We start from the raw sequence: 20,237 nt of genomic DNA, 5'->3' as shown, positions 1-20,237 counted from the left end.
TCTGTATTACCTTATATTATTCAGTTTTACACATAATTTTTAGAAAGGGAAGAAAACACACTTGGCTATCATTGCAGCACAAACTTTTGTATTGCAATAATGTAAAATCAAGAAACTTATTTTCGTTTTCACCATATTCACCTCAAAATTTAAAACATTTCACGTTGGTTGGAATACTTCACTACTAAAATTTACACCCACAAAACATGACTCCATTTTTTAACATTACCAATGAGTATTTCTTTTCATTGGTTGCTCGTTGGCACTTAGCGATAGCTATATCTAGTTAGGATAATAGAGGTCTTCTTTTGGCCTATCCGTATGTCTTTGTTACAATTCATTTTTTTACTGGTTTATTCACATCTTTTTAATTTTGACCATAAATATATAAAACCATGTATGTGAACTGCAGTTAAAGAAAAAAATTTGAAAACGATCTTCGCATTAATGAACACTACTTAAACTGTAATGAAAATAAGACCTGAAAAAAATTCAGGCTCGTACGGGATTTGAACCCATGACCTTTGCGATATCGGTGCAGCGCTCTATCCACTGAGCTAACAAGCCATGTGGCGATTCATTGTTAATACAAGTTATTTATTCTTCCCTTCACGGGTTTATTCGGAACCAACATAATGACCAGCACCCAGTTGGCATACACGACAGTTAGGTTAAGTGCTTTCAATTATTATTTTTTGCAATTAACGCAATTGGTTCTGAGACGTAGCTTACAAAATAACGCTTATCGTTATCTCACCGAAGTTTCGATATTTACCGAACGTCAAAGATACAATTTTAAGCACGAGTCAATTGCAACCTTTATTGAATTCGATTGCCCTTTGAATATGGAGAGTATGGTACTAGTAAACGCAGTTTGAGCACCGGATGAAAAAAACACAAGTCTTGAGCTGCTGCAATTGCTAATCTACGAATTTATTTCAATTATTTGCCTTTCCTTCATTAGCTTTTAATCACTTGTGAACGATTTATTCACAAAGCAAGAACATGTATATTTAATTTATTTTATTGTCAAAAAAGCATGCAATGTTAAAGTTTCCTGGAAGTATTGCCAACAGTTGATGATCATTTTAAACCGCTCTCGTTGTTTCATTCATCCGTCCTCAGAATGACTATGTCAATGTACCTCCTTACCCTTCCCTCCCCGCCTTGTAATTGCGTAGATAAGCCTTGACTTGTCCTTTTTTGCGTCTTTGTAAAGAACGCTTGCAAAAACAAGCCATGCCCGAGAAATGCGATCTGCCAGGCCGGTTTTTCCAGTGAGGGGTATAGATGTGTCTGCGTACCGGGTTACACAGGTGAAGACTGCACAGAAGGTGAGGCAGATATACGTGTTCAATATCTAAGTATTAGTAGTCACTTAACGATTATGAAAGTCGGTGACGGTGACTTTAGTACTCTCCTCCTGCACTTTTTTTATTTTTTTGTCGAGGATGAAGAAAGAGCAGCGGTGAACTATGAGAGAAAACTAGGGAAGGAAGCATTGGGGGAAGTAAGAGTGGAGGGGGGGGGGGGGGGGGGGTTGGGTAACGATAGGTCGAAAGGCGTTTATCCGGAGGAGGATGTCCTCATTGCCGCTTCTAGAGATGGAGAACGCGATGAACCCTCTCTGCAATGCAACCCTACCAGTAGCTCGAAACGTTTACCGTTCCTGACGGTGCGACTTCTTTCATTAAGTTTAAAATAAAAAGTGACGTAGTTGCTAAGAGGAAGTTAAAGTTGGTGATTTCACGTTTTTTTTCTGTATGAGGTGGCTAAGTAAGGTTGCATAGTTGCTTTGCTCATTAGATCTTTTGTTTCGCTACGTTTTCTTTACTGTCGTTGTCAAGGTTTTCTTTAAGTCCCTAATAAATTAAAGATATGCAGATCCTAACTCATTGTGTTCCGTGCTTTACTAGAAGTCTGTGGTCTCGAAATCTCTGTAAGTGAATTTTTACATGATCTTTTCTTTAAGACGTTGATGAGTGTAATCTAGGAGAAAACAAATGTGATTCAAATGCTGAATGTATAAATACCCGTGGATCCTACGACTGCAAATGTAAAGAAGGATTCATAGGAGATGGCCTGACGTGCACAGGTGGGTGTTAACTGATAATCACCAAATAAAAAGTACATTATCCATCAGCCATTCTACATGCAGGCCACGCCTCATTCCTGCCGCAACACAAGCAGGGCTATGAGCCCTATTATTCAGCTTTTACATGCAAGTGCATGTGGCATTTAATTTATGGTTTAAATGACTGTTAAAAATGAAGGAATCCTTCTTACTATTTTTCGGTGTGTTTTTCCCTCTCCCTCTCTCTCTCCCCCTTTTCCTCTTTCTCTCCCCCTCTCTTCTTAGTCCAATGCTCTCTCTGTCATAATCCCTATCATTAGACTCTCTGTGTGTCTGTCTTTTTGTCTGTCTGATTATCTGCACTTTCATTTTGTTCGTATGTTTATTTTCCAACTGCTTGTAATTCTTTATAAACATTAAAACGTAAAAATCGGAATTCAGTTTCATTTTCATTCTGCGGCGAGAACAGTAACGGAAATAAATGACGAGGGCATGTTTTCCGACAAAAAGATTAATTTTCTGCAATCTGAATCCTAATCTGATCAGCGAAATTTGTTACTCCTGAGCTACTTCTGGCGCCAATATTAGCAAAAACTACAAAAAGTGAGAGGCACTCAAATGTATAATTTGCCGTTGAAAAGTTATTTCATTTTAGCTTATTTAAGCTTTTTTGAGGTGAACCCTTAGCTGTTCAATTTAAGCAAGAAAACAGATCAAACAAGCCGCTTCTTCTGACCACCCCGCATTAAACGAGAGACACTTAAAATGCACAACTTACTTCCACTTTTGATAATTTTTCAAGTCAACTTTATCTGAGCTGACCGATGATTTCCCCATTTCGCCCTCGTTTAGGCTCCCTAATCTACATATGGGTCATCGCCAAAACTCATTTTCGATTCGGGTGTGCCTTCAGTGCAAGGGTGGCGGGATTCTCGTTGAAAAAATTAATTTAGAGGACTGGCACTCGCCCTATAGTGAATCTATTCTTTCGAGAAAGAAGGTAATGTAATTGGAAAGTCAATGCCGAGCTGGTTAAAAAATTTCCGTATGTTTTACACAACATCGTCGCTATAATGTGTCAAGTCCCTTTTTATATTAGAAAGGGTGGTAATAATGCATAACAATCCTAACGATAAATGATGATGAGTTCTTGCAATCAAAGTCAAAAAATTTTGATTAGCATTTCCTCTTTAAATTACTATTTACTTTCCAGCTAACGGTTGTTATAACTACTCAACTCTGAGGGACGCTAAGAGAAAGAGTACTTACGAAACACCCAGATATAGTGAAGGTGTGTGTGACAACTGGCTATCTGAGGGATGGTATCGTTTTGAGGGAGCCGCAGGGACAAAAATGCCAACAACGTCAGTGGATGATTATCACTGTAATACAGTCTTCTCAGGTTGGTTGAATGGTGCTGAACCTACAGTGGGAGATGGTGAAGTGTTTAGGACGGTCTGTTTCACCAGAGGTGCTGACACTTGCAAGCATTCAATTACAATCGTAATGAAAAACTGTGGATCCTACTTTATCTACAAACTAGTTCCACCTCCGGCTTATAATTATCGCTACTGTGGCACAGACTAAGCAAGAAGCAGGTAAATGGGAAAAAAGTTGCAGGTGAAAAACTCAGTGGGCATAATTTGTTGTATTTAGTTCTTCTAAAATTTAAGTTGATTCTCTTGCTTTGCTATGTGCACTAACTTCAAAATGAGTACTCGTGATATACTCCAATTTACCACTATTTAAGCTGATGTAGACTACAACACATTACATAAACCATTAGTTCAATGCTGTATGTTATTATCGTGTTTGCCAGCCCGGCGGAAGTCATATTTCTCTTTAGACTTTTGCCTGAGCCACTTTTTAACGTACATGGTCATATGTGGTTATTTGCCTGCACTGAAAATGAACTTAAGCTAATTTGCGTTAAAAAAACATGATCGACATGACCGAATCGTTCACGAAAGAAGACGCGAAGACCTCGGCATATATATTCCATGGTCATATGTGTTTTTATCCAGAATTTAAAAGGGAAAAAGACTGTACTTTTGGCATCGTATGTGCTACACATTCAAGCACATAAAAATGTCCCTGAACAACAATCATTCACTGTTGGTGCCTCTGGCGAGATGATTCTGCTTTGTTAAGACCTTTAGCGAGAAAATAGTTTTTACTGACTTAGGCTATTACAGTTCCAACGTGAAACTGCTGATAGAATCTTATTTTTCTGTTTAAACAGATTGTTAGCTTTGAAATCTGGGAAAAAGTCACGACATCACATAAAAAAATTAGAAAAAAAAAAATTAAACAAAGGTTTAAAAACTACTTGTTCCTTCTTTTCATTTTCGAGCTAGTTAAAGACCCCAACTGTTATAATTGCAGCGCCGAAAAACAGCAGTCGAAACACTGTAATACAAAAACCCAATGGACAAAGCAAAATTTCCAAATAAGAGATTTGTCCATTGCGTTCATTACGGTAAAGTCACTCAGATTGAAGCGTCTGTAGAAACATGAACAGGTATGCGCTTCTTATCACATGAATGTCAGATAAATGTGAAGACAACATAAATGTCTGAGATTTAGAGGATCCGTATAAAACCGATTTTTTCTAACAAAACATACATGTATTTCATTTGCTCTCCGTAAGGAATTAGCGAGATACCCGTATCACAAAGATGTTCGTAGGGAGAGGTTCAGTCGCAAAACATTTTGAATTCAACAGAATACATTTTCTAAGTATTTTTATAGCATGAAAAGTATGAGTCATCACATGTATGGAAAGTCTCTTTTTTCGATTCTATGTATTTGGGTTTTTTCTGCTATCCTAACCCCTCTCCTATAAGTTAAATGTTTCAAACAGTTTTCCAAAGGAATGCTGGGATGTCGAATACTGCAGCTTACGTGAATAAAGATCGTAGCGGACAAATCTAAACTTGAGCGACATTCCCTCTGTTTTCCGTGAGGAAAAAATGCAACCGGCCAGTTGACATGTACATTAAAATAACACCTCACATGCGTATATCTTCAATTCTTCGTATGCGATTGGAGTATTTTGAGGCATAATTTTTAAGACCCACTGGGATTTCAACGAACGCTGGAACTTAGCTTGCATGCTCATTTCGAGCATGCATTTCATTTCACGACAACATTTCGCTTTGTTAAAGAATACAAATGCTATGTTAAAGGATACAAAAACTAATTTAATCTATGGCTCAAATAATTTATTTAGACTTTATCTGGATAAAACATTAAACACATACCACATACTTTTAATTGTGAAGGCCCTGTTTATGTAAGTTCAGGCTGTATTTCAGCATTGAATGGGTCAAAAAACCACAATTTAAACAAGTGAAATGCGTTATTTCTCTTTATTATAACAGTTTTCAGACAAAACTTGTCTGAAAGACAAAACTAAATGTAGTGGAAGACTCATCGAGGTAAAAGTGTTACAAACATTTCAGTATCACCTTTAATTCTAGGAAAATGGTGACTGCATCTTTTTTTTCTTCATTTGTACAAAATTAATAATGATAAAGGGACAGAGAGGAGCCCTTTTCAGTTTGTAATCATACGAGTGATAACAAAATCGAACGATTACGCAGCGGAAGTCCCATTTTTTATCACGGGTATGATTACAGACTGAGTTGGACGACACGAAGTTTTATTATCCATTAATCAAAAACATTATAATTTCCGAGAAAAGGAGAATAACCAAGTTATCAAAGAAAGGAAAAATTTGGTTTAAAAGATTGACAAAGGAGGCGTAAATTAATTAATGGTGTGACTGGTTGATCTAAACTACACCTTTGAAAGTGATTGGCTTGTTGAACTGTCCGATAACAAACTGTCCGATAACAATTTACAAGTGAATTAGTGGAAAATATTAATTTTCTCAACCAATCACAATCGAGGGAAATGTAATTTTTATAATTAAAACATTTACATCACTAACATAACTTACAATGCTAACACTACCTAAATAATGAGGATTACTCAATAAACAGGCCAAACTTATACTACCAACTTGACATTAATACCTAACTTAAAAGCATAGCTTGCTTATTAACACTCACTGATTTACATACATTATTTTCACAAACATCTATTTTACCCGATGTGTCAAATTTAAAATTTTGAAAACCTTACAATGGCAACACCGCTAACCAAAAAATTCAAATAAACGAATAAGACTTAGAAAAAGAATAAAACAGCAGCATAACTGGAGATTTATGTATTTGTGACCTAACACTACACGTGTTTATGTTAGTAAAAGCTATATACGATACTAAGAAATAAAAATCATTAACTTTTCCCAAATTTTCTGAAACGTGTGTGACGATTTGCTAGCAATATCAAAATCGTTGAATTTTTCAGTTTCCTTTCAATACAATAAGAAAGCTTTGGAAATTCACATCGTCAGCGCACTTGCTTGTGCAGAAAACGCAACATTTTACGACTAAAATGGAAATGTTTACAGCCTGTCACCCATACAAGATTTTATTGTACCGATAGTGTCACAAAGGGTACTCGTTGCTCTGAGAATGTAGGGAAAAGAAGAGAATGAGTTCAATGCTCGCAGTGCTAAATGTAGCAGAAACGTAAGGTAAGGATGTGTATTCATTTTTGCGTCCTAGTAATAAAACTCCACCGACATGGAGGTTACTAATGGTGGATATTTACTGAGCCGTGAAGCTTCAAGGTGAATATCCACCACAAGCCACCGACACTGAGGTGAATAGTAGTTTTAATGTATACTGTTGGTAGAATCTAACCGACTGAAAGAACACCTTACCCCCAGAGACTCAACTACTTTATTAAAAGATGTGTAATATTCTTACTTAGAAGCGACTCCAATAAACAATACAGTAATAATCCTCAATAAACTCACTAAAACCCCCTACAGACTATGACTCAGCTCTCCACAGACACAAATCCACAGTTTTCTATAAAGCTCCTTAAAATGAACAATCCTGCGCAGTAGCTCTCTCTTGGTATAGCTTTCCAAACAGTCTGTCACTCCCGACAGCAACAACTCTCAGTACTAGCTATAGACGAATGAGTCCCTATATATATTTGAAAAAAAATATAGAACATTCCAAAAGCTTACAGCGCGACTTTTTTATTAGTATTAAATCATGACTATGTGAAAAGGTTCTAGACTTGGTTCCATGTTTTTCATACCAGCATGACTAAGCATTCTAAAAATTTCTAGATATTTATCTTTACAGGTATTATGCATAGCAATACTAAAACAGCGAGATAATACAGCACAAAAAGATGATTTTTTTTCATTTATTTCGGTAGCAATTACAATATTTTCAAGCACGAGTTGCTTAGAGGTGGATAGCAAAGGACATTCGGAGTTTGCGGATTAGCAAATCAGAGCGCGCCTTCAATGCTGTCCACTGTTTTAGTATGTATACTTATGACATTAACAGCATAGCACTTAAAAACCAAAAAACCTACGAGGTAAGTTCATTTCTTCTACTGGAAAATAAGCTGTGAATTCAAATTCCTACGGAATATGGAAGCGAGCTTCGTAGTAAAAAACACTAAGTAACAATAATGAAAATAAGGCCTGAAAAAATTCAGATCTGTACAAGATTTGAACCCATGACCTCTGCGATACGTTGCAGCGCTCTACCAACCTAGCTAACAAGCCAACCGGGAGCTAGTCATTATGTTGGTTCCAAATAAACCCGTGAAGTCATGAATAAATGACTGTAAATATATAAAAATCGTATATGCGAACTGCGGAGATAGAAATGCATATGGATTAGTTCAAATCCCGTACAGGCCTGAACTTTTTTCTGGCGTTATTTTCACTGTTGCTTAAGTAGTGTTTATCAGTTTTTGTCACTTTCAAATTCATACTACGTCATGGTTGCCGCAGCCATAGGTTTTTTGAAATTCCCTAATAATGTAAAAGTACCCTGGCCAGCTGAGGTAACAGGTTCACCTATCAGTCCTCATAATGGCTTCCAATCTCCCCCAACATAGCCATATTCTCTATCCATGCTTTCAGCAAATCACTCACAGTGTGCGTCAATTATAATGGTTCCTTCCACAAAATCATTTAGTTTTTATTTCCTGTCAACTCTTTTTGCTTCATAAAGGTGACACGTAATACCACAATTTTTGTGCTCACCTTCTAATTGTGGTGGCAAGATGCGCCGGTTGAATGACCAGCTGCTTAGTTTCTTAGGTCCTTTAAATTTTGTTTTATTACTGCTCTAGCTGTCATTTTCAATTCCAAGACCTTTCAGATTCTCGTAAGAGCCTGGAAATTTGAATGATGTCACTATATTCAAGAAATTTTCTGCTATCGTTGCGCTTTTCCCGTGCGTTGTGGAAGTCACCTCACGCGTAACAGGGAGGGAATTTTTTTAAAACCGCTTTCTTCGTCAGTCTTCGAAGCATTAAAAACCGTCAGAATACTACGTCGATTCCGTGGACAACGGGGCGGACAACTGAAAAGTTCTTCCCGTTTTTCTACATGGTTTTTTTCATCGAAATTTAAAGTTTCAGCAAATATAGTCGATGTGCACAAAACCCCTTCTGTCTCATCAAATATTCAAGTTCAAACCTATGATGTCATCATGGAAACAATTCCTAATGCTGTTTCGCCTTATCCTTCTACCTCATCGAGCGGCAGGTCGACGTTTGAGTCTACAACCATAAACGTAGCTTGTACGCCTCGAGGTCAACCTTTTAGTAGTTCTGCCCGGCGTAATTGTGCAACATCAAAGCTCAAGATCGTCCACTTGAACATTCGTTCCCTCCGTAGTCCATCGCATTTTATTGAGCTCAGGGATAGGATTGCAGCGAATAAAACCGATGTTATTACCATCTCTGAAACTTAGCCGAATACCACCGTAACCAACTCTGAGGCTAGCATTGACGGCTATAACCTCTATAGACAGGAACGGTTACGTAAACGCGGCGGGGGAGTCTGTGCTTATATTCGCAAAGACATTACAGTCAGAGTACTGAAGGGCATTTCCCATTTATCTGATAATTATTTCCACCAGTTTTGGCTAAAACTGCCATACAGGAAATTGCGATCAGTCGTGATTTGCATATCCTACAGACCGCCTGATTGTCCGTTCTCCTGTTTTGAAAAGTTGCTGAAACCGAGTTACATTCAAGCACTTACCATGAACAAGCCCATTACAGTCTTAGGAGACCTTAACTGTGCTGAAAAGCTTTGTCTAATTTCTTGTCTGAGACTAACTTGAAGCAGATAATTACAACACCAACAAGGATAACAGACAGCTGCGAACCTCTGATTGATGTTAATTTAGTCTTATCTCCTGACCTCGTCCATGCGCGTGGCGTTACTAACGTACGTGGAGTTAAAGCTGAAACTCCCTAAACCTCTACCATGTTATATCTCAACAAGGAATTACAAGCATTATAACCCTGGTCTGTTTACCGCAGACCAAGTTTCTTTCGATTTTTTCAGAGGAAGAAATAAATTTCAAACTTGCAACGTTTCATGTCACTTTTCTTTCCACACTGGACGCTCATGCACCAATGAAGTCGATCAGAATTCGCAGTCGTCCCTGCCCTTACGTAACACCTGAAATTAAGGATCAGATAACCTTTAGAGATCAGCTCTTTCGTCGTTATCGACAAAGCCGATATGCAGACGCCTGAAAGGCCTACAAGGAAGCCCGGAGATGTGTAAAATGACTTCTTAAGAATGCCGACTGTGACCACATCCGCACAGAAGTCCAGTCACACAAAGATAACCCTGGATCTCTGGGGAAAATAATCAATACTTGTATTCCATCTATCAAAAAAGAAACTCCAGTCTATAGTAGAGACACTGAGCTAGTTACTAACGATTTCAAACAATTTTTCTCCTTTGTTGGGAGAAACGCTGCTCAAACTGCAGCACAGTTGGCCATAGACAACAACATCAATATTTCAGACACATGCCTAATTTCACCACCAACGACTAGACACTCATCCGAGGAACTCTTTAATTTCACCCCTGTTACCTGTTACGCAGGTCGAACATATCGTATCATCTATGCCTTCTAATAAGTTTCCAGGCCCCGACAAAGTCAGCATGCGCATCATCAAAGACTGCCTTCCCGTTATCCTCGGCCCGTTGACAGACATCATCAACCGTTCTTTCGCAACTTCTACATTTCTAAACTCCTGGAAAGCGTCTGAGGTCATGCCACTACTGAAAGACGGAGATCACGAGGAGCCATCAAATAATCACCCCTTTCGATGCTTACCGTTGCTTCAAAGATCTGCGAGAAGGTAGCACTTCAACAGTTCAGCAATTATTTACAACGTAACGGCCTCCTTAATAAACATAATTATAGTGGTAATCGTAAATACCACCCTATAGAGACTCTTAATATTATGATCAGCGACTTCTTATTAGGTGCTATGGACAATAAGAGACTGTCAGCCCTGATACTATTACATCTATCGAAAGCTTTTGACAATATTAGCCATTCTATATTATTACAGAAGCTGAGCCTTGTTGCCGCCGACAAAACCACGAAATGGTTTGAGAGTTACCTGACTGACAGAACTCAGGTGGTCCATATTAGTACATCTACATCTACGCCCCTCCCTATCACCCATGGTGTACCACAGGGCGCCATACTGTCACCACTTTTGTTTTTTATTTATTTCAGTGATCTTCGTCTCGCTCCACAAGTATGCAATCTCGATTCCTACGTAGACGACTCTAAGATCTTCCTATCAATTCCAGTCAAATATGCCGAATCTGCAGAACGTGTTCTTGAAAAAGATTTAAGACTAGTGACTGCCTAGTGCTGTAAAAATCAACCATTAATCAACCCTGAAAAGGCCAAGTTCCTTATGGTCGGGACCCAACAACTACTGCGCAGGCTTCCTAACGAAATCACGATCTCTTTCTTGGGGAAAGAGATCACACCTGTCTCCAATGCCAAGGATCTCGGAATAATTCTAGATAACAACTTAACCTATGATCAACACATCCACCAAACATCAAGAAGCTTCAAGCTGTTCAGAATTTCGCGTGCAGAATCATCACAAAAAAAAAGAAATTTGAGCACATAACACCAGCGTTACGCGAGATCAAACGACTACTGGTAAATGAGCATCTCCACTACAGAGACACTGTAATGACGTTTAGGTGCGTGAAGGGCCTGGCCCCCACATACTTGTGTGAGTCTCTCCGAAGACGCAAGTCTATTCACCATCATAACACTAGAAACAGTGAATCCCTTGATATTCCTCAAAGCAAGACAAAGTCAAGCCAGCGATGTTTCCTCCATAGAGCAGTCAACATTTGGAACAATTTAGACAAAGACTTTAAACAGCTATCTTTAACATCATTTAAAAAAAGTTGAAAACGCACATTCCAGAGAATTATTTCAATTGACCGCTTTTTATAATTTTATTAATTTTTTATTACAATGTTCTTTGCTGTTTAGTATTGGGAATACTAATAAAGTATGGGGAAAACTTATAAAGTATGTAATGGAATGTAGTTGTGTTTTGTAAACAGACCCCTTCCACGATATAAGGCAGGATGTAGTACCTTCAACACGTGGTTGATGCCATCTCTGCATGGTTGAGGTGCATGTTGCTGAACGGTATTCATCTGCCTCAAGTTGCAGTTCTGTGACACTTTTACAGTTATAAAGAGTGTAATTGTACACCTTTCACATCAAAGCTAGAACGTGTTTGCAAAATCCGGATCTCCAGGAAGCATACGAGGGGCCACAATTTGCAAAAACAACCTCTCTAGAAATTATACATAGAGCAACATTTAAATTGTGAGGACTTTCGTTCGTTTTAAAGCTATGAAAGTACTATTTTATTTATTTTATTTAATGGATTCGTACAAGCACAAGTATAGGTGCGTAACAATAGGACATAAGTCCCCTACTTGGGTAATACACCCACACCCAGCCCCGTAAAAAATATCCAGGAAAGAAATATCCCGAAAAGAGATCCCTTCCCTAATCCGACTAAACTACAATTCAAATAATCTTAATCACATAAAGTATACAAATTAACAACTTAACTCAACTTAACTTAGCTTAACAAGTACAGACAGAAGAAGTATTTACAAGGCGACACTTAGAACAAATTAATTTAAAAGAACGAAAATTGTCACCATCAAAAGCATTCAACCGTCTAGTAAAATAAAACGACTTGAGTTTACTTTTAAAAGAGCTTATAGTGTCTGAATCCTTGATATTTTGAAATAAACTGTTCCACATCAAAGTTATTCTGTTGAAGTAAAAGTCTCGAAAGGAAGACGTACGACAGGCATTTAACTTTAAGTGCAGCCCTGATGAAGCACGGCGCGTGTTGCCCTTTAGAAAAGAAAAACAATAACTAAATTCACGAGTGAAATCTATAAGCTCATGAAGGCACTTAAAAAAGAAAACTAAGTTGAGATATTCTAACCAGTAACTTAGCGGTAATAACTTAAGCTTGATTAAACGAGTAGTTCTCCTTTGTATGTTTTCAACAAGGATTAAATTGCTGGTACTTGACTGAGGGGCCCATAACTGAGAGCAAAAACAAAAAATGAGAGCGCACTAAAGAGCAGTAAAGACGCAAAAGAACAATACTACCAACAATACCCTAAATCTCCTGAAGCAATAACAGAGTAGTAGCGACCAAACACCAAGGACTTCATAAAATCAGAGAAATGACCAACAAACTGATCGTTGTTTGGAGGACGATAACAATTAATTAATTAAATGCTGCGGTCATATTTTAAGTTATTAATTTCGACAACAACCATCTCCACGCTTGAGAAGTCGGACGGTACATTAAGCTGAAATGAAGAAAGTGAGCTTTTGATTGCAGTCATAACGCCACCGCCAGTTCGACCAACACGATCGCGTCTGTAGATGTTGTAAGCCGTAGGAAGAATCTCATGATCAGTAATTGCTTCATTCAATTAGGTTTCCGTCGAACAAATAACATCGAGATCATATCCATACGCTATGTCACGCAGGATACCAAGTTTAGATTCGTATGAAGACCCATCAACTACTTGAAAGGCCTTTAAACTTCTGACATTTTGCATAAGGCAACTTAAGGTTTTCTGATGCGGTCCAGGATTAGAAGACACGTCGCCACAGTGTAAGAGGATCAGTCTATCCAGAGAAATAGCCAAACAGACTGCCATGCTTGACAAACTTTACGAGTGGTCTGTTCAGCCTCGAAGATCCCTCTCTCGCAACGACAGCGTCATATAACTTAATTTGTAAAGTCAAGTGAAGTCCCGAATTTAGATTCTGCCCTTGTCAAAAGAGGCACTTTTTCAAGAGATGACCCCTAGCCGTCCGATGGAATTTTCAGTTTCCATTGTGTCCAAGCATTTATGTCGCCCACTGACTTTCCTAATTAAGAATTTGTTCATGCTTAGCATGCGTTTATCGAGTTCTGGATCACGCAGGAAGTTTGGAGATCACGAAAAATGCGTAAGAGTAGCTCGAGGCGCAGCTCTAGCTTTTTGAGTGCTCTCCAAACTTCCCAAGTGCATCCATAACTCGATATACGCACAGCTAAAAGCATGAGCAAATTCTTTTATTAGAGAGCAACAACAAGAATCTACGCGGAGAAGCCTTTTATTGTGATAGAGTGCAATTGTGATTGTTTTGGTTTTGGTAAATTCTCAATTAACAACTGCGTATTTTATTCCCCAGGTTGAACAAATTTAAAAACGACAGTAAAAACGGAAATTTTACTTTAAATGTTGTTAATGACCAATTGGTGATTTTTTTTGTTCCCAGTGAATGTCTGTCTTTCGGCCAAAATTTGCTGCAGCTGGTCTTCCGACAAATTTGCGAAACGTGCAACTTGAGAGTTTTTTTCGGCTTTATTTTTGTTGCTTGTTGGATCAGGACCTAAAAGGTCAATGCCGATAGAAAAATTGGCCAGTTTTTCTCTGGTTTCTTCCATATTTCAAAGAGAAGGAAAACTGCACTGCAGCTTAACGGGACGGAGACTCTGAAGCCAGGTAAAAAAAATACTCGCGTTATCTTATTTACGCACGGGCGTGCGTAAATAAGGATTTTGTTCATAGTGGCTCAATAGGACTAATATAGGGCAAGCACGCGCGCTATGTTATAAAATTGGTATTCAAACGGTGACGTTTTCGTTTAGTGTAAATCATCTCGGGATCTGGATCGACAATATTTTGATCCAAACTTCTTGTTACATATTCCTCCACCCTGAAATGAAAGAATCAAAACCTTAATTCTGAATAACTCACACGGCAAACATTTCTCGTGAATAAATCAGCCTTAACTTTTTACGAGCTGAACTTTGGTTGAAAGTCCAGTTGCACGTGCAAATTTACCAGTAGTCATTTGATCTCGGCTAACGCTGGTGTTAGGTGCTCAAATTTCTTTGTTTTTGTGATGATTCTGCACGCGAAATTCTGAACGGCTTGAAGCTTCTTGATGTTTGGTGGTGTATTGATCATAGTTTAAGTTGTTATCTAGAATTATTCCGAGATCCTTGGCATTGGAGAAAGGTGTGATCTCTTTCCCCCAGAAAGAGATCGCAATTTCGTTAGGAAGCCTGCGCAGTAGTTTTTGGGTCCCGACCATAAGGAACTTGGTCTTTTCAGGGTTGAATAAAGTGTATTATTCAATTATTTTTACGAGTCCTTGAGGGTACACGCGGTTTTTGAATCAAGAGGAAGGGATTGCAACAATTTTTCATTTACTGCACCATTCCACTAACACTCTTCGTCAGTATAGCATCAGTGAAAGGATTCAAAGACTGAGAGCCAGAGTCACTTTGTTTTCTTCACATTTATAGACGAGCGGATGATAACGATGGAGTAATAAAACTAACAGGACTGGTGCTTACGTTAAGAAAATTTCCTCCGTTTTCCTGTCTCCATGTAGCTCAGATCCATCTGAGAGGGAAACAGATGTCTCATTTCCCTTAGATAGAGGTGTCTTCTCCCTGCACATGCACAAAATATCTTGAGGATATATAGCGCTATCCGCTCTATATTTTAAATGCTGCGGCAAACAAAGCAATTTCAGCTAATATCTCGTGGGTGCTGTATCCTTGCACAAGCGAGCTTAAATCCCAGGGCGTTACTTCATGATTTTATCGTAGAATGCAGAGACAACCCCATGTAGCACTGGTGAACTTCTTTTGCCACAAGGGCCAAAACCTTAAAGAAAATGGCAAAAATAACATACTCATTATGAACCAAACATTTACATTTTACGACGCATCTAAATGAAGTTGAACGCATGTTACACACTTGTGAAGGAAAATTTATCGAAGAAAAACAATCCCTTGAGAAACTTCTGGTCATTTTTAAAGGCAAATATTTACTTTAAACGGTTATTTAGCTTAAAAGTAATCCATAAATCAGTTTTTGGACTTGCCAATAGAGAAAAATCACCTTTAATAACTCAGATAACTATAACGACTGGATTAAAAAATCACCAAACGCTGAAAAAGGTAGGAGCTAGAGGGGAGGGGATTACCTTTATCACAATTAGGCTTACCTGACGTGGCGAAAGGGGTTTGTATGGACACAACTGATTTCCAAAAGTTATCTACGAATTAAATCTCACAGCACAAAAGCCTGTATGTACACATAAATAGCAGCAGTTAATGCTCTAAAATTGGCGTCAAGCATGCGTCGTTTTGAACTTGATCAGAATTTTGATACATAATCTTATTTTTGACAACCCCTTCCACTCACAAGCGGGATTAAATATCTCTGAAACCATGCATATTATCTGGAAATTGTCGTCCCCAAATTCATGTCAACGAGCTGTATCAGTTAAAAACTTTTCACCGAGGCAGCGTAGTAAATACCCACCGCCAGTCACCGACACTGAGGTGAATATTTTTTTTAGTGTAGATTAAAGCAGTGAAATAATAGAACAAAACAAGGGGATTTTAACTCATTTATTCCTGCAACGATTACAATTTTTTCGGACTCAAAGAATATTCGGAGATTGAGTAGCCAATCAGAGCGCGCCTTCGACGAAACAAATTTTATCCTTCGTTAATGTCAGTTGATAAAATATAAACAGTCTACTTTAGAGATACGCTGAAAACATCTTTATCTTACCGGCAGAAATTTTGATCTGAAACGTTACCATTCCATCTTTAAGGACTACAGGTATATCCAAATTATCTGTGATACTCGTCCATTCTTGTGATTTTTCACTCGAATTGAAATGTAGTATCTTCAACTGACCAGCATACAGGTCCACTGGCTCTATACTCAGCGTCACTGAGTGTCATTGGGACCATGATTTTCGCCGGCTCCGGCAGCTTCACGTCATTTCATCAGGAAATATTAAGGATCGGACCCAAAATCAATGCTTATATATAAAGTGTGGTTAATGCTTGGCGCTTCTTGGTCCTCAAGTTTAGAGAAAAGACTATCACATCAGACGGTTGAGTTGATAAATTGTGCTTTTGGTGGCCAGCAGTGGTTTTCCAAATGAAATAAGAACATTGAAAAAGAAAAAAAAGAATTATGAGAGTTTAGCCTAAGGAGCAGAAATTGTGTATTTGATTTTTGTCGACCTTCCACACTTTTTAAGAACAAAATGACAGCTCAGCATCTACAAATTTTATTCTAAGGCCGTTATAAGTTTTATGCTTATCCACCACACTGAGACAAGGGGAATCTCACTCTGTACAAAATTATACAATATTTGCGAGACGAAGTTTAGCATATATTTGTATTCTGTGGGTTTTTGGATCCGTTCATCAGTACATGTCGTACTAGGATGGTCGTTAACTAGTATGGTATGTTGTCTCTTAGGTTTTTTCTTATCAGTGAGTATTTAAGGAGTGTTTCGCCTTAATTTTTTTCCCTCAGCGTGTTACCAGTACTGATTTAGTTTACTTTTCCTGTTTTCGCTAATGTTTCTTTTCTTTTTCAGTGTTGAGATTTTAAACATTTAATGCGTAATTGTCCAAAATCTTTGTCCAGTTCCTCATCTTCGGACCGTCCGCCCAGCTGGTTTTGACCATCTATGGGCACTGTTTCTGACATGGATGTGGGCATTGTAGAGACTGATGAGTACCCGTTCATTACTGAGTATTTGATTAGTGAGACCGAGTTTATTGAAGGCTCCCTTAGGATGAAAGGCCGCCTGAAACAGTGTGTTAGTTATTGGAAGTCTGCCATTGGTGCCCCCCGTTTTGTGCTTGATGTGATTTCTGAGTGTTATAAGTTACCTTTCATTACAGTTCCTGACCCATGCCTTATTAGGAATAATCGTTCAGCCGAACTCCATCCCAGCTTTGTTGAAGAAGCCATTGTCAAGCTGTTGGCTGCTGATTGCATCGAGGAGCATTTAGAGCCGCCTTACTATGTGAATCCGTTGTCAGTAGCTGAGGGTAAAAAGTTAAAGCCGGTGATTGACCTCCGGCATGTTAACCCGTGCAATTCATAGGCATTCATTTAAGTACGAGGATTTACTTTGGCCTTCCAAAGTTTTCGAGCAGAACTTTTGGTTTTTTACCTGGGACCATGAGTCAGGGTACCATTACGTAGATATTTTTAACGGGCATCAGAAGTTCTTAGGGTTTTCCTGACCCTTTAGTGGTAAGGTTCATTTTTTCACTTTCAGGGTCCTTCCATTGGGTTTGAATTCTGCTTGTTTTTGTTTTATGAAGTTGCTAAGGCCTTTAGTTAAGCGTAGGCGTTCGATGGGCCATTGTTGTTTTGTGTATTTGGATGACGGTATCTCGGGGCTTCCAGTGAGGGTTTCTACGTTCGCAGATTGTTGGGTCTATCAAAAGGACTTGAAATCGTTTGGCTTAACATTGAACAGGGAAAAGTCGAAGTTGGAGCCTAAGCAAGTCGGGCTGTGGTTAGGCTTCGTTACTGACACAGTTAGGATGCAGTTTAGAGTTCCTCCTAAGAAAATCGCCAAGCTTAAGAGCAATCTCGATTTCATTATTTCGTCGCGTACCGTTACTTTTAGAGATCTCGCTCGGGTAGCCGGTTTCATCAAATCGCTATTTGCAGCAGTGCTCTTGAATAGCAGATTCATTCTGCTATTCAAGCCCGGTCTGGCTGAGACTGTTCATTTCCTATTTCTGTTCATCTATTGGAGGAGTTGCGCTTTTGGTTTCCTTATATTGAGGCATTTAACGGTTATGGGACTCAGCCAGAGTTCTCCCCCGGAGCAGTTATTTTTTGCGACGCCAGCGACTATGCTTTCGGGTTTCCAAGTTAGGTTCAACGATCAGCCGAGGCGCAGTCGAGAGCAACTCTAGCTTTTTGAGTGTTTTCCAAACTTCCCAAGTGCATCCATAACTCGATATAGGCACAGCTAAAAGCATGAGCAAATTCTTTTATAACAGAGCGACAACAAGGATCTGCGCGAAGAAGCCTTTTATTACGATTATTTTGGTTTTGGTAAATTCTCAATTAACAACTTTGTACTTTATTTCCCAGGTTGAACAAATTTAAGAATAACAATTTAAACGGAAATTTTACCTTTAAATGTTGTTAAGGACCAATTGGTGACTTTTTTTTGGTCCCAGTGAATGTCTTTCGGCCAAAATGTGTTGCAGCTGGCCTTCCGACAAATTTGCGAAACGTGCAACTTGAGAGTTTTTTTCGGCTTTATTTTTGTTCCTTGTTGGATCAGGACCTAAAAGGGCTCAGCAGGACTTATATAGGGCAAGTACGCGCGCTATGTTGTAAATATGATTTTCATATATTTACAGCCATTATTCACCACTTGGGAGGTTTAACTTGGCATGAAGAAGTTGTCTTAGCACCACGGGTGCCAAGTTACAGTGGGGTCCCCGGCGAGGCTCAGTTTTAAAAGGAGGCAAAGGTTGATGTGGACGCGGGCTGTTAGAAACCTCTAAATTGGAAATTTTTTAAACAAACTGCGGCTTAGCGTCGGTTGCACGGGGAAGATTGAGTTTGTAGTGAATTGAAATGAAACTACAGAATATGTGCTTGGATTCTTCGTTGGATTTGTGGCCGCCCGGTCATTTTGCGCTGGAATTTTTCGCTTCTCAGATCGGGCGTTCGGAAATGGGGGGTTCAGCCTTGAGCTTTTCTTATGTACGTTGAAAACCTAGAAATGTACAACTCGCTTAAATGCGCTCTTTTCATCAAAGTAAGCGGTCAGATAACAAGCAATACGTTGTGGAAGTAAGGTGAGGAATTTTTTTTGAGAATTTGACGTATTTTTTTATTCCTTAAAGAGGTCGTAAATATTCCCATACAAACTCTTATAATTACGCCATGACTGTTCGTGCGCAAGATGATCATCTCATAGCTGGAGCTTGGGCTGCCTGTGGAGAAATCAGGAATCTTTTACATATCAAGTACGAATCCTTTATAGTTTTATGTAGCTACATAATTTTTATCTTTTCTGAAACTATTCTATTTTAAGTTAAAGAATTATTCGTTTCCTAGATGGAACCTCATTTGGTTTAATCCGATAAACATATATACTGTATTCTGTGGTAAGGATTTATGGTTCCCTAATTCAAAACACATTTTGGCTTAGTCTAAAATAAGTTTTTGATAATTTTTCATGTCCAAACATATTTACTGTACTCTGGTTAAGAATTTATGGTTCCTTGTTTCAAAACACATTTTGGCTTAGTGTGTAATAAGTTTTTGACAATTTATTATGTCAAAACATATTTACTGTATTGAAAAAGCGAATTTTATCAACGCTGCTGCGCTAGTTTCGGCCCTTTCTTCTCCAATTTGGGCTTTTCAAGGCGCGAGTGTATTCAAATCACCCTCTTCAATGCTAATGAATAATTAATGATGTCCAGGCATTCTGTGCGATGAATCTGTGCTGTTTAAAAAGTAACAGGAAGTAAATTTTCCCTTAGAATAATGGTGCGATATTTTCTCGTTCCATTTCTTAAATTTTGAGCTAGTGTTAGACCCTAACTATTCACACTTACAGCGGCAAAAACACTGCAGTCGAACTTCTGTAATACAAAAGAACTTATGGACGAAGTAAAATGTCGGGATAAGAGATTTGTCCGTTTCATTACTAAGTTCAGTACGGTGTAACTCTTAAAATTGCAGTGTCTATAGAAACATGAACAGGCATGCTTGTGCTTCTTTTCTCTGGGTATCAAGAGACCATGATTGTCTGAGATTCAGCGTGCGTTGTCCTTATTAGAG

The 20,237-nt window shown here is 38.6% G+C and overlaps 1 protein-coding gene and 1 non-coding gene across 2 annotated transcripts; one reads left to right on the top strand and one right to left on the bottom strand.

Annotated features, from left to right (window-relative positions):
* Window positions 1–494: 494 nt before the first annotated feature.
* Trnai-gau (transfer RNA isoleucine (anticodon GAU)) lies at window positions 495–567 on the bottom strand. The gene has a single exon. It is a non-coding gene; the product is annotated as a tRNA-Ile (tRNA).
* Window positions 568–845: 278 nt separating this feature from the next.
* Window positions 846–3,674, top strand: LOC131799969 (uromodulin-like). The gene is made up of 4 exons (XM_066166377.1): window positions 846–857; window positions 1,220–1,334; window positions 1,973–2,095; window positions 3,288–3,674. The coding sequence occupies exons 1-4, from the start codon at window positions 846–848 to the stop codon at window positions 3,659–3,661; spliced, it is 624 nt and encodes a 207-aa protein (XP_066022474.1). The 3' UTR covers window positions 3,662–3,674.
* The last annotated feature ends 16,563 nt before the right edge of the window (window positions 3,675–20,237 follow it).

This window comes from Pocillopora verrucosa, chromosome 5, assembly GCF_036669915.1.
Source record: "Pocillopora verrucosa isolate sample1 chromosome 5, ASM3666991v2, whole genome shotgun sequence".
NCBI lineage: Eukaryota > Metazoa > Cnidaria > Anthozoa > Scleractinia > Pocilloporidae > Pocillopora > Pocillopora verrucosa.
Note: the sequence above shows the minus strand (reverse complement) of the source record. Positions and strands in the feature narration are given on the sequence as shown.